This window comes from Bubalus bubalis, chromosome 18 (assembly GCF_019923935.1).
Source record: "Bubalus bubalis isolate 160015118507 breed Murrah chromosome 18, NDDB_SH_1, whole genome shotgun sequence".
Taxonomy (NCBI): domain Eukaryota; kingdom Metazoa; phylum Chordata; class Mammalia; order Artiodactyla; family Bovidae; genus Bubalus; species Bubalus bubalis.
The window spans coordinates 5,372,501-5,387,776 of NC_059174.1; the positions used below are offsets into that span (position 1 = coordinate 5,372,501).

Sequence of the window (15,276 nt, forward strand, 5' to 3'; positions counted from 1 at the left end):
TAAATAGTATCCACCCTAATTTTGCTGAAATGCGATACACTGACAAATTCAGAAATAGGGATCATGTTCTGAGTTTGGGGACTCTTTCATGTGATGCTAGTTATAAAGCCATTTTCACAAGTTTTAGATTTGTACTTATATTTGAATATTGGCATTTCCACCATTTCTGGCAGAGTGACTAAGTAAGGAGATTACAGAAACACAGTACAGACGCCACCATGCTTGCATACTGTGCCAGAGTACCATGCAGAGACCCCTCGGCCAAACATCCCACCCAGGCTGGACACCAGCTACTGGACAGTGTGGAGCAGTCTCGTCCCCTGCCACCTGTATCGGGGGTAGTTGTCCTTTGTCAAGTTTCAACTTGGCCCAACATTTTAATATTTATCCATGTTCTCCCTGCTTCCTGAGGCACTTCAGCTGCTTGAGAACTGATTTCAGGAAATGTACTTAGGGCCTTTTTTTTTTTTTTTTTGCACACACTTGGGTTGGCAAAATGCATATTTGCATAGAAATAATCTTTAGTGAGCTCTCCTTGCAAGTGTGTCAGATTTATAAACATCATGACTATAAGGACATATTCTTGGATCTGGGTTTCCTCCTTGGTTTATTTCTTCTTTCATTTGTCACGTTCTGGGTCACTCTGCACTGGATTTATTGGGTTGGAATTTTGTTTTTTGAGCAATTTCTTGGCCCAGGTTGTGTTTCTGTGTTTATATTAAAGCATCTCACCAGATTTTTTTTTCTATCTCAGCGTTCACAGGCTCCTTGTGGTGAAGACACAGCTTGTGGTCCGTAAGCCTCTTCCACCTGCCTCTCCTCCCACCCCCAGCTTGGCCCACAATCCCTCTTTGAAGATGGTGGGCTTTAACAGGCAGGCGAGAGCAGAGACCAGATAGTTTTACCTCACACCTGTGAGAGCGCCAGGGCTCCGAAAGAACACCAAGGTTAATGGCCGGATGGGGCTGCCAAGCTGAGTGGGATTTGCTTTGACTGGCGCAGCGTTCTGTTTAACCGAGCTTTCCGGTTAACTGGTGGCTGCGTCGGCCCGCCGCCCCAGCCCCGCCTCCTGCCCGCCGCCCAGCCCCTCCTCCTGTGAAGGGTGCCTCCCTGTCTCCCTCCGCTCCGGCCACCCCTCATCCGCATCCCCGTCACGTCTCTCCTTGACTGGTTTCTCCCTCCGGTTCGCATCCCTGTGCTTTTCTCCTTCCAACTGTGTTTCCTCTGCTGTCACACACATTTCCTGTTTTCCTCTTGTCCGGCGGCCTCACACTTGACTTTTTATTGGCGGGCAAGTGGCATCTGACCTGGCGTCGTCTTCCCCGAACCTTGTGCTGTTCCGGTCTCGTGGACAAGTTGGCCTGGGTCTGTCCTTGGGTCTGCCTTGGCTTTTTCTGGATGCTTTGTGCGCCTGGAGGCCCAAGTTCATTGTTGCCCCAGCTGAAGGAGGGTTTCCACTACCCAGATAGCTGCTGCTGATGTTTAGCTGCACATTTTAAGGGCACCTGTATTTTCATTTCATAATACCTGGGCAGCAGGTAGTTCTTGGAAGAACAAGATTACTTGGAAGAAATACGGTGTTCTATCTTTTTTCTCTCCTGTCTCCCCTCGCCCTGCACCAAGATTCTAAGCTCAGGCTCATAAATGAAGTAGTTCTTCTTTTTTCTTCAGAAGCTAACTTCTCTTTTCTTGCTCTCATTGGCAGGTGGGTTCAAAGGTGGGTCCAGTGAGTCCCCCTCTCCTTTGTCCATGCCATGGTGTGATTGAGGACCTGTGATTTGCTTTTAACCAATGGGAAGTAGAAACGATTAAGGAATGCCACTTCCTTGATTAGTCTTCACTACGTGGCAAAGTAAAGAGACTTTGATGATATAATTAAGGTCCCAGATGAGTTGATTTTAAGTTGACATATCAGGGAGATGTGGGCCTGAGTTAGGTTAAAGCTGCTAACACATTATTGACTGGAGATGTATCAATACATTTTTAGAGAATGATACAGTTGACATCACCGTGCAAAGTTGTTAGAGCTTAAAATTGATCAATGGTTCATTATGCAACCTAAGGTTGTCATTATTCATATTTTGCTCTGTTAGGTTTTCATTCCAACCTCGTGTGTACTATAAATGTAAAAATTTCAAAAATGGCGCATCACGAAATTTTGAGTGAAGAAGAGCTTTTCAGGAATTTTAGGCAGGCACTTGCTCTGACTGTCCTAGCAACATGTATACTGGTGTGTCAGTAGATGATAGTTCTTCAGAATGCAGTTCTCATTCAGACATGAATATTAGACCATCAGAAGGACAGAAAAACTTCAGGGATTGGTTCTGATGCAGAAAGTGAAAACGAAACTCACAGTGCTAGAGAATGCGTCTTTGCTTCTACAGAAGAGTGGATGGAAGGCAACATTTCACAAAAATTAGAAGACTTCACAGTTGGGTCAGGAGTAACTGTTGGATATAATAACCCGCAAAGTGTTTGTGAAATAACAGAATTAATTTTTGGCTACCCAAAATAAAAATCGCTGGCCACAAGTGTTGGTTTATGCAAAAATGCCCAGGTCAGTAATGAATTAAAAGACTCACGTCAGAGAGACTCTCCACTGATGGTTCTAAAGACATAAGCTTCCACGTTGTGAGAGGCAGGGGGCTTCTAGGATCTGAGAGTGGCCCGAAGTAACTGGCAAGAAAATGTGGACATCAGTCCGACATCCTCAAGGAAATGAATTCTGCCAACAGACTGAGATGGTCAAACTCCCCAGCAAAGCCTCTGATGAGATTCACAGGCCAACTGATCCCTGAATTTCAGCCTAGTGAGACCCTGAAGTTGTGAACCCAGCTCAACAAGCCACACCCACACTTCTATTGGAAGTGTATGATACAAAACGTTATGTTGTTTTCAGCCCATAAATTTGTGGGAATTTGTCACACAGCAGTGGAAAAGGAATGTACTCAGGGTAGCGGAGACTTCACCTGTCTTTGGCATTCTGCTGCACAGCAAGTTCCAATTCCTAACCAGGCCACAGAAGGCAGCCAAGACGATGACAGCCCCAGAGCAAATACACGTTGTGTAAGAAAGTCCCACTTCTTCATGATTTTCAGCTCTGTGCTAAGAGGAAAATTACAGTGCCAAATTCCGCGTGAGAATCATAGGCGCACTCGCACTGAGAGCCACGTGTTGTCCATCCCAGAACATGGCCAGGAGCAGCTCATGTGACCAGCGTGTGGCTAGGAGGAGTCACCTCCTGGCTCACTGAGCAGAAACGAGGTGACTTCAAGGTATAGGTCACACCGTTCACTTTATAGATGAGGAAAGGAGGAATCCGCGGCCCCTCTCAGGCAGAACTCAATATAAGGCCTCCGTCTTGAATCGCATTGACCCGAGAGGTCGTATGATTTCCATTCGTTTATGGAGCAACTCAAGGGCAGAAGTGAAATTGGAATCTCACTCGTGAATATCTGAATCCTTATTTTATTTATGTATTTATTGAATCCCCCCTCCACACCACCACCACTTCTGCCCCCTCACCCCTTGTCCCAGAATCGTCTTTCCCTTTAAAAACTCCCTGGATGCCCCAGCGTTTTTCCCCACTAAAGGCGATGTATTTCTCACTGTGAGACCCGATCGGGCCGTGCAGAGTCCTTGCTTCCTCCCATGCTCACCCAACCCGAAATAATTGTCTGTATGTTCCTTTTATTGTCACCTCTGAAACAAGATGAAGAAACCAGTGGTTTGCTTTAGAAGGCATTAACTTCTTTATCACATTAATACTGACTCGTATCTTATTTCCCACTTGCAGTAAGAAAAACCATTCAAATCTTTTCCCTCACAGGACAATATCTTTAATAGCTTCTGTGTGTTTCCTATTTTTGGCTGTTTCTGTATAAACAGACTTAATCTAATAGCATGCTGAACCATCTAACTTGGCAGAAATTCAGAAAATCACTCATTTCTATGGCAAGCCGGGATGCCAAGAAGGGGGAGGGGGGGAGCCCTCACTTTTATTGCAGAAAGATTTCTCTTAAAGTTGTCTTTCATGAACATAATATGTCTATCATTTGAAATTCTCCAACACCCTGACTGGAAATTATTTATTGCAGAAAGACACAATGGCGAACGAGAAACTATTACTCCGTGTGCAATTTCTGTCTTTGGTTCCTTTGCCCTAAGAAGCAGGAGCACATGAACTCCGTTGTGAATGCTGGTGTGGTTATGGAGGATGGCGCCCGCCTCTGGGCTTGTGTGCTGAGCCGTTTCCACCCCCTGAATCCGAAAGTTGAGAACATCACAGCCCCGTGCAAAGCCCACCGGGTGACCTGGCCCAGCCCAGAGTTCTCCCCCCATCCGGAACAAGAGCCTGTCCTGGGAGAAAGCATCCTTGCTGCCATTCTAGGAGAGCTCTCGCCACACACACAGCACCCATTCTGATCTGTTGCCAGTCACACGTCGCAGATCCCGAGTGGTCTAAGAAGTCCCGGGTGCTGCTCCTGAGCACTGCTGGAGAACCTCACACGTCCTGCTGATGGCGCCTCTGAAGGCTCAGTGCTACGGGTTCTTCCGCCGTCCCATCCCTAGACCGGGGTCCCCAGGATCGCAGCTCTGGGCTCCATTCTCTGTGCCCCTCCACGGTGCCTTTCCTCACCACAGGAGAGGGATTCCAAGGGCCCTGTGGGCTCCCTTCAAGGGTAACTGGGACAGGACACTCCCACTTTCTGAAGGCTCTTCCTGCAGCAGAATGAAATTCACACAAGGACCAGCGCCCTTTATCAGAGAGGTCAAGGTGAGGGGCGGGATGCTCACTGGCCACCTGAGGGGTCTCTCTGGGCAGAAGGCGAGGCGGGGTGAGCACCAGGGCCTCTTCCCCTGGTCAGATTCCCTGGGCCTAAAGTTTCTTCTTCAGTTCGTGGTCCTGAAGCCCTGCCCCCACCAGAAGAACTTCTGTCTGTTTAAAATGGAGATTCCCATGTCTGCCGTGGACACTTAGTCCAGGCGTTGGGTACCAGGGTGGGTGCCGACAATCTGTACATCTGTCCAGCTCCCATGGTGATTGTGACACACCCTTGGGGCTAAGAAGCACCCTACTTTCAGAGCCGGCACCTCCATAAGGATGAGATCCCTATTCTCTTGCTCTTTTGTATGCTTCTCCATGCAAGGATAATTACACAGAAGCAGCACAGCAATGCTTGTTGCTGGATTTATTCTAGGCTTTCTTTTTCCTTTTCTTTTTTTTTAGCTGTCTTTGTCTGCAACTTGGCAAAATAAACCCCACGGTCACCCCACACTTTGTGGGTAGCTTGCTAGAATGGAATTTCACTGTCTTAAATTGGGGGTTAATTTCTTGGTTTCAGCTGAATTGTGAAAGGGAGTGGAGAGACCCTTGGAAAAACATGAATATTGCTGCTGAGCGCTAGCCAGGCCCTTCCCTTCCAGCAAGTTCCATGAGGGATTAAGAGGCTGGCTGTTTTCAACCCCCTGTTAGTGATGCTTCCAGACCCCCTCCTCACTGAGCATTTATCTTGCAAGGGGCATATTTAGAGATGTTCCCATTCTATTTTATCTGCAGAATTACTTTCCATTCTGAGGTCTTTTGTATAAGTATTCCTTGAACCCATTCCAAAAAGTGGATTTTTAACCCAATAGACCATAACTGCAGTGTTTTATCGTGCATACATATTTTAGAATGTGAATGTAAGTAGATTTAGCAAAGTTAAAACAGAATTAAAACTTTTCAAAGGGCACCAGTGCTTGCTTTCCCGTGTTGGACTTTTCCCTTTGGAGTTCTTACAGCGTTTAAAAGATTCTCTAAAAACAGGAAGACTTTTTCACTTGGGTGTTTTTTTTTTTTTTTTTTTTTTTTTTTTAATGTACAAGAGATGGGGTTCAGAAAACACTGGTGAGGTTTGGCCTCCCTGCAGTAAGTAGCCTTGGTAACTGCCTAGGCTCGATTTTGAATCTGAGAGTTAGTGCCATTAAGATTAGCATCGTGCTGTCAGTCAGGTTTCTAGCTGGCACGTTCTTGTGCCCTCTTATTTCTCTTGAAATCCCTTTCTCAGGCAGAAGCTAATGTCATTGCTCTGGAATAGAAATCCAGTCTCCCCACCACCCTGTTCACCACTCTCCTGCTTAATCCCCTCGCCTGGCTGCCTGTTTCGCTTGGGATGGAATCTGACATCCTCAACTGACCCTGCAAGGACCCTGCCAATCTCCGCAGCACACTCTCATCCCACTCTGCCCTGCCTGCACACACCCCAGCATGCACAGAACTTACCGCAGGGCCTTTGCACATGCTACTGACTACCTGGAGTAGTCCTCGCCTCCTGCTTTAGCTAATAAACCTTTGCTGATTCTTTAAAGGCTCAGCTAGGTCTTTCCTTTCAGCAACTCACACAGTTACTTTATCTTTCCAAGCTGTCTTTTCTTCTCTGTATCTTCTTACTGGGGTTAATAGCTATGTCTTCTATTTGGAAGGAAGAGGACTTTTTGGAGAGAAGTGAGGAATAAACGATATGATCCATGAAGCCCTTGATGGAGTACTTGGCACATGGTAGGTGAGCGTGCTTTGAGTGTTAGCGGTCATCCCTGAGCCATTGGCTGCCTCCCGCCGTGAGGCCTTTCCTTTCGATTCTTCCATAGTTGATGCTGCAGATGGGGTTTCTGTTGTGGCTGTCTGTCTTCTGGCTTTTGGTGGGAGTATATCAAGGAGGTCAAGTAAGGGAGGAAGAAGGGAGGTGTTGCTATAAGCTCTATCATGCCCCCAGCATACGCCCTGAAAGACCCTCTCTTTCTCCACTGCTGTGGTCGGAGTGAATGTTACTCTTCCAGTTCATGTTTTGAAATCCTCATCTCCAAGGATGATGGTACTAGGAGATAGGGGCTCGGAGAGGTGCTTGCTTCATAGGGTGGCGCTCTCTCAAATGGGGTTGGTGGCCTTTTAATAAAGGCTCCAGAGAACTCCCAGCCCCTTCCGCTATGAGAGGCGGCAATGAGAAGGTTCCAGCTATAAGCCTCAGTAGTATCTGGCCCTCTTTGCACCTTGCACTCTGACCTCCAGCCTCCTGAATGGTGAAGAAGGCATTTTCTGTTGTTTGTAAACCACCCAGCCTGTGCTCTTTTGTTATAGCAGCTCAGATGAACTAAGATCCCCACTTACTCACTTGGCTGTATTTTTGGCCTAATCGCCCTCCCACCCCTCCCCAACCCCTGCAGAGTGTAAGGGAAAGAAAGGGCCGTGTGGTGAGGTGAGATCCAGCGTTTGTTATCCTTGTTTTATAGTGAAGACACTGAGGTGTGCAGAGCTTCTGTCCCTCCCGTGGGCCAGTCCCCATCCTCACTAACTTCCAGCCAGCGACTCTGCGTGTCACCCGCCTTCAAAACAGAACCACGAGCCCAGGACTTTGGTTAGGGCCTTCCTATGTTCTCTGGAACACATGCCGTGACACCAGCGCCCAGCCTTTCACTGTGCAGCGTTCCAACAGGCACGCAGACAGGCCTCTGGCTTGGGTGATGGCACTACAAAGGCCCCTGCTTTTCATAAACGGATCACCGTGAGGCCGCTTCTCAAGAAAGCAGCTTCTGCTGCCTCCCGCGCGCTCTTATGCTGTGCTGTGAAGTGCAGAGTGGAGCTGGCGGGTCTCCTTTCCTTCTCTACTCCATGTATGATTCATAAAGGGAGCTCGGCAGCTCGTGGGGCGCATGCCGCCACCTGGACCTCGCCCCCAGGAGCATCAGGAGGGCGTGGGCCCCGTGTCACTCCACTCACCTGTGGGTCGGCTCGGAGCGGGGAGGGGCTGCCCTGTGGAGGTTGTTTGTTTAAGTTTCTTCAGGTTTCTCTTTGCAGAGATCAGTCCCAGCATTGCTGACCAGAGGGCCGTTTGTCCTTTCAGTAGTTGTTTGACCCCCTAGGAGGGCCCAAAGTGGCACAAACCCCCCCACACCGAGACCGGGAAAGCTCCCCGTGGGGACTGTCCCTGGACTCCATCTTCCTACAGTGCCCCCGCCCAGACATGGTTAGGGGTCCAGCCGCATTCTTCTAGACCTCAGACCTTTTTTTTTTTTTTTAATTCTGAAGATCATCTCTACAGTGAGAGAGTCACTCTTTTGAGTCTCCAGGAGCTTTACTGCACAATACTAACCCCCCATAGGAGCATCATAAATGCTGCGAGCTGGCTCACCACAGACCAAGTGTTTCGTTACAGATACATGTGGAAATACCCAAGTTTTGGAATGGCGTCCCCCGCTTTTTATATATTTAACTGCTGTTACACCGCTGTCTCTCTCACTCATTCCTGCGCCAGAAATCTTCAAGGGGAAGAGCCGGTGGAAGCAGTAAAGCTCCAGGACCCTAGAGCCAGTGAGAAGGCATCCTGCTTGTGAACGTCATCCCCCAGGAGCGCGGCCCAGGGCCAGTGGGGTAGAGTTCAGTTCTGGGCTGGAATGTGTGTGTTGTGGGGCAGGGAATTGGGATCAGTGGTGCATTTGTGAAAGAGGAGGAGGAGAAAGGGCTCAGAGCAGGAAGGAGCCTGGGAGACAGCTAGTACTTGTAAAGCTCCCTCTGCGTGCCAGGCTCAGCGCCCTGACCGCACTGGGTGGCGTCACAGGCCTGAAGGCAGGCCTGTGGAGCCTGCTTCCCCGCCATTCACACAGGAAGCCTTGCCCGGCGGCAGCAGACTTCAGGTCTAAGTGTGTCTGGTCCTGAGACCATGTCTTTCCCCTGAGTGTCTGCGGTCGAGTGTTGCCTGACTCAGGGTTTGCTGGGGCCTGGCTCTGGGCCGGAGCTGGTGGCGTGAAACCCTCTCATTCCAGGCCTCGAGTATTTAGGCTGTGAATGCATCCCTCAGTCCATCACCCAGGAGGCGTGAGCAAGGGCGGCAGGTGGACTTAGGTCTTGGCCGCTCTGACTTAGATACCAGTGAAGGGACCTCTCTTAGACCTCTCCTCTGGGAGGACGGGCAGGGTTTCTAATGCGTAGCTCCTGACCAAGCAAGAAGGGAGACTGTGGCTTGAAATGGGTTGTTAGGGACTGAATGTGTCCTCCAAGATTCCTGGGTTGAAGCCCCAGTGCCCAGCATGGTGGCCTTTGGAGGGAGGGGGTTAGATTTAGATGAGGTCATCCTGGGGTCAGTGCCCTGATAAGATGAGGAAAGCAGAGCTCTGTCTCCTGCTGTTTGCCCTGAGGAAGGGCCCTCTGAGGACACAGCCTCGGGCGGCCCCTGCAAGCCTAGAAGAGAACTTTCACCATAGGTGAGATCCCATCTCGCTCAAGGTCAGGGTCCCAGGACCTTGATCTGGGACTTCCCAGCCTCCAGAGCTGTCAGAAATCAGCATCTGTTCCTTAAATCTCCCAGCCTCTGGTATTTTCTTACAACAGCTGAGCAGACAAAGGCATGGGCCTAGCACACTATGACCCACAGAATCAGAAGCCACATACCTGGGCCCGTGTCATGGATTGGCCAGGTATTTTCTCTGGGCCTTGGGCAAGTCACTCATCTTCTCTAAGCCCCAGTTTCTTCGTCTATAAAATGCAGATGCATTAGCAACCTTCCTCAAGGCTCGTGCGTGCATGCTAAGTTGCTTCAGGCGTGTCCGACTCTTTGCAACCCCGTGGACTGTAGCCCACCAGGCTCCTCCGTCCATGGGATTCTCCAGGCAAGAGTACTGGAGTGGGCTGCCATGCCCTTCTCTGGGGATCTTGCTGACCCAGGGATCGAACCTATGTCTCCTGTAGCTCCTGCACTGCAGGCAGATTCTTTACCGCTGAGCCACCAGGGAAGCCTCAAGGCTCAGTACCCATTAAGCACTCAGTACTTAGCACCACTGACATCATTCACAGCATCATCATCATCATTAAGAGTCAGCCCCATTCACACTGTCGTCAGCGTCACTCACATCGTTGTCACCCTGAAAAGCACTAGTGTATGGCTTCCATCTGCCCTCGACCAGGGGTCCGTGTTGGGAAATCTGTGAATGACAGATACACACAGAACCCAGAGGTCAGCCTTTCCATGCAAGCTTCAGTGGTGGCCTCCTTAGGGGAAAGCATGCTTTGGAAACCAGGTCACAGAGGAAAGTACCTTTTATTGTACAGAGCCGAGAGGTCTGTCGTGGACGTGCAGAGGGAGCCCGGCCTAATTGCGTTGATAATACAATCCCGTAACTCATCCTGCCAGCGCAGAGGTGGATGGACGGGCCCCGTTGTTGCAACTGTGCTTTGCCCCCGCTCTCCTAGGAGAGACATCAGCGCTCCAGGAGTGATTAAAGTGCCTTGGACGGGCCCTTGCTATTAAGTGTGTGACTTCAGTTTAATAAAAGGTAGTATATTAAAATGGAAACACGTTATTGTTGATAAGGACTGAACATGTATAAATCAGATTAAAGCTTCGATAATACAAAATGCAAGCAAAGAAAGCTGAGGGTTATTGACTACCTACTATGCACTGTTTGCTCCTCTGCACACTTAGAGACATCACCGCAGGACACCCCGCACCTTCGAATAAATCAAGTCTGGCTTCTCTGATACATTCATATATTTCATTATCAGACATTCAGGAGATTATGAGAGAGGCATCCTGTTGATTAGGGAATAGTTGCTGCAGATGATAAGCTCTTTGGACTAGACCAACACTGACTTAATGAAGTTTTGCTGTGTGTTATTATTTTTTTCCTGATAGAAAATCCAGTGACTCTTGTCTTCTTTCACTGTTCTTAGCCCCTTTGCTTACTCCTTATGACCCCCTTTTTTCTGATTCCACAGAAACTTTAAAAAAAATCTAAATTGATGGATTTCTTTTAGCTTTAAGTTCCTAGAATTCTACCAGGGACCTGACAGATGAAGGGTCAATTGCCAGGGTGTGCAAACAAAAGTAGGCAGCTTAGCTGAGAAAGTGCAGAGAGAAGGAACAGCTCCCCACCTTCCCTGGAGCCAGGCGTTAGTTCTGGGTGAGGGTCCAGAAAGTATTCAGCCTCCACTTAATTCAGCTGCTTCTACAGGTAACTTCTTCATGGGGCCAGCATGCGCTCCATCATTTAAAGAATTCGTAAGACCAGAGTGAGGGTCTGTGCGTGGGGGAGAACTCCCTATCTGACTGGAGAGGCTGGTGGGGTCTGGGCTTGCTCCCCTCCACTGCCCAATTCCAGGTAAGGCCATGTACCCATTGGAGACATGTGAGTATTCCCGACTGTCCATCTAGAGCACACCAGGGACCCTGGGATGACCAAAAAAATAAAAAAATTGGTAGTATACATTGAGCTGCCCTCCCCGCTCTTTCATGGTAATCCTGTAATGATAGGTATTCCCACCCCCACGTTACAGATGAGGATTTAAACGGCCAAGAGGTTGGTCTGTGGTCGTGGGACTCATCCGTGGGCTGCCTGGCCTTTGAAGACCAGTCTTGCTGGAACTTCCTCCTACATTCGTTGCTGTTCAGTTGCCAAGTCGTGTCCGGCTCTCCGCCACCACATGGCCTGCAGCACACCAGGCTTCGCTGTCCCTCACCATCTCCTGGAGTTTGCCCAGGTTCATGTCTGCTGACTCAGTGATCCCATCCAACCATCTCATCCTCTGTCAGCCTCTGTCTACCACCTGCACGTCCTTATAGTCCCTGACAGCATTCTCGGAACAAAAAAGACAAAGAAGAGGGGCCTTGAGAGGTCGTTTTCTGGGTGTCCCATGGTGAGTGGCGCAGAGCTAGCAAGCACGTGGGAGGGGACCAGGCCCCCTTCTGAAAGCAGAGGTGAGCGCCTCATGGGGTGGGGGTGTCACAGGGCGCAGTGGGTTGGAGTGGACAGGGAGTCGCTCTCAGCATGGCCGCCTGCACGTGCAGCGCCTGACCTCAGCTCCGGGTGCTTGCTGGAAGAGCCTGCCGCTCTCCTGGCTGGCCAGACCTCCTCTCCCACTCCAAGCCAAGCTCTTCTCTTAGGATGACTGCCCGGCACCACACGCCACCCTCAGCACTTTGCAGACATTGTTTACTCTGTCAGTTCAGCCAAACGGGGAGGGACTGTCACTCTGCCCGTTTTACAGATCAGCCAGCCAGGGTGTGGAGGGGTGAGTGGTTTCGAGTCCTCAGTAGCCACTGAGGGGCAGAGTCAAGCTCTGACCCCAGGGGCTGGGCTCAGGAATCAGCCCTTCCGTTTGTAGACCTCTCTGCTCAGAGCCTGCCTCTTCTCCCTCCCCGCCCTTCCCTTTGATCCTGGTCCAGCTTACCTCTCCCTGCCCTCGTCTTCTTCCATTGCTTTTTTTTTTTTTTTTTACCCAGTGCAAACAGCCTCTGAAAGGCCCAGCCTGCTGGCCTTGGGGTCTGATAAGATCTGGCTGTTGCTCCCTTTGTCTGGTCTGTACCTGCCTTTTCTGAATGGCCTTGTTAATTGCAATTGACTCCCCTAGAATGTGGATGGCCGTGCTACTTGACACCAGACTAATGCCTCTGACTTCTCCTTGGTGCCTCCAGCAGCAGGCTGGAGGGGACGGGAGGGGGGTCAGAGGGAAGACAGAGCACTTCTGATTCCAATAAAACACATTAGCGCGTTAGAGCTCTTCTATTTGTCAAGTCCACCTCTCTCTCTCTCTCTCTCTCTCTCTCAGATGTCATTTCTAGGAATTCACAGTAAAATGAGGAATTATGGGGAGATATCATAGTTGTAGCTCCTGGAAGATTCAGGTGTTTTGTTTGTTTGTTTTGGGCTTTGCTGTTTTTGTCATTTTCGAGATTTAGTCCTAAGCATGAATAAAGAATCTTGAAGGATAAAACCTGAGTGTTATGAATCCAGAGCAAGAGAATTAATAGGTCTGGGAGCTGGTGGTAGAGCTTGCTTTTCTGCAGGCCTGCTAAGTATCAGGCCTGCTAAGTGTCAGGCCTGCTTTGAGGACATAATCTTCCAGCAGTCCTGTGAGGGAGGTATATAAAGAGCATCTGAGAGCTAGGAGAACGGAGGCTGCAAGACTGGCTTTCTGTCCAGTTCTTGGTCATCACTGTTCTTTTAACACCAGGGGAGGAGATTCAGTTCACAAGCCTATGTATGTATCATTAGTTGGACCGCCTTGGACCTCAAGTTGGGCAGAGTTGCTTGCGCAGGTTGTCAGGCCTGGTGGGCCTGCCTACAAGGAGACAGGCACTGTGCTCAAACATTCTCATGCCTTTTCTTTTTCTCATAGGAACCTCCCAAGGTACCTGCGAGGTCAGAATTAGTCTCCCATTTTGCAGATGAGAAAACTGATGCACAGGAGAGGAAAAAGTACAAAGATCTGAGGTCACATAGTCTGTTCATTACTGACCTGGGAGTAAAGGGGGGTGGTTCAGGATGACTGAGCAGGAGCGGTGGGCTTTGGGGAGCACGCCCTCCCCAGGTCCAGGTGCCCAGGCCTGGCTGCTCTGTGCCCGTCCCGGCTGGATGAACAGTAAAGAGGGTTCTGATGTCAGCTGAGGAGGCCCAGGAGGAAGGCATCTGGGGCCCACCGTCTGTTTCCTTTTTTAATGTATTTTTATTTTAATTAATCTTTTTAATTGGAAGAAAGTTGCTTTACAATATTGTGTTGGTCTCTGCCATACAACAACGCAAATCAGCCATAACTGTACATATATCATCTCCCTCTTGAGCCTGCCTCGCATCCCCTCCTTCTGGGCCTCTGAGTGGGTTCTAGAGAGGTGGATGAACCTAAAACCTGTTATTCCAAGTGGAGTCAGTCAGAAAGAGAACAACAGGTGCTGTATATTAACGCATACACATGGAATGTAGAAAAGTGGTGCTGATGAACCGAGTTGCTGTCTCCTCTTTCAGTTCAGCCTTGTGCTGGGGCCATTTCTGGTGTGGGACCACGCAGGCAAGGGAGCGACATGGGAGAGCTGGGCTCAGAATTAAAAAAAAAAAACTGAGGAAACAACAATGTATCTCAAGAGTCCTGAGGAAGCAGGTAGAGTGTCTGAAGCTGCAGATCTTACAAGCCGCTTCAGTGATGAGTTGACAGCATTCAGCACCTAAAATTCCAGATGTTTGAGTCCTCTTTCAATATCAGCTGCCGCCAAAGGCCGCCTCTTTGGGCGGGCCTGGCCTGCAGGGCCCCCCTTTCAGAGGGGCAGGGCCCCCAGTTCCTCTGTGTCGCCACCCGTGTCACCTGCCTGGCCCCAGGGTCCTGGGGGTGCTCAGTGCCTGGAGTGAAGAAGGAGTTTGGATCAGGAAGAGCCACCAACCACTGCGCGTCTCTGATCCAGGCATTAGTTTTCTCCTCCATTAAATGGAATCCCCGAAACCCATACCACAGACTTGCTAGAAGGGTGAACAGTATAGCGGATACAGGTTCTTCAGTAGCTCAGAAGGTTATCACAGCTACTCTTTCATTTGTTTGCATCCCACACCCCCAGCTACCTACTCAGTCCCAGTCCTTCAGGGTTCAAAGCATGAAAAACCAGAAGCCCAGAGAAGCGTCTGGGAGAGGATTGGAGGGAGGCAGGCTCCTGAAGGGAGGTACCTTCTCCAAGCACCATTCTTTTCCGTGGATTTCACAGTGACCCTCATTAGGAACAAAGCTTTTTGAACCTGTGTTTATTCTGCCCCCTCCCCCGCCAGGAGATTTTCCTAAAGGAAAAGGCATAGGAACCCCCAACCCAAGCCAGAATCGAGTGCATATATGACAATAGGAACCATCCTGGGCAGGAAAAGGCTCCTTTTTAATTAGAATCCTGGGAGGACATACCCTCTAATTGCTGCATGTGTAGTGTCAGGGCTATCAATATCGGTGCCTCTTTCATTAATAAACTGGCAAGTCAGACGCTGCAGGAGGGGGGGCCCCGCCCCCCGCCCCCCGCCCCCCTTCCCACCCCAAGCTCCACTTAATCAACGGCAGACACCGCGATCAAACAGGAAAAGAACATGTAAATCAGCTGCATTAATTCCGCAGGCCCCAAATAGGTAGACGGAAGGGTAGACACGAAAGGGAGCCTTCATCCATGTGCCTGTGATGCCCCGGCTCTGGCGAACCCAACCAAGAGGTAGTTAAATGGCCCTGCAGATTGCGAGTGACTCGGGGAATGCCTGGGTTTATGTATGGATTAGCACCCTGATAGACCCTGAGTAGCAGAAGACGAAGACTAATTACCTGACAACGCTCCCCTCCGCTCGCCTGGGTCATTGAAATTAATTTCTGCTTTCAGGCTTGGCAGAAAGCAGCTGCAGAATTTCAGTTCAATACTCAAATTAACGGGGAGCCGGAATTATTTCTCCGCACGGGCGGTGTTAGAGGAGTGGGCTACCAAATAGATCTTGATCACAGACACCAAAGAAAGCATT

The 15,276-nt window shown here is 49.7% G+C and overlaps 1 protein-coding gene across 3 annotated transcripts in view; it reads left to right on the forward strand.

Annotated features, from left to right (window-relative positions):
- The window catches only part of WWOX (WW domain containing oxidoreductase), a 917,133-nt gene that overhangs the window by 418,764 nt on the left and 483,093 nt on the right, over positions 1–15,276 (forward strand). The window contains exon 9 of one of the 3 annotated variants that reach the window (XM_044931125.2): positions 4,098–5,735. The exons of the other annotated variants lie outside the window; for them this stretch is intronic. Coding sequence (XP_044787060.2) covers positions 4,098–4,166 — 69 coding nt within the window. The 3' untranslated portion in view covers positions 4,167–5,735. Of the gene's footprint in view, positions 1–4,097; positions 5,736–15,276 lie in introns of those variants that run through there. 3 annotated transcript variants of the gene reach the window in all.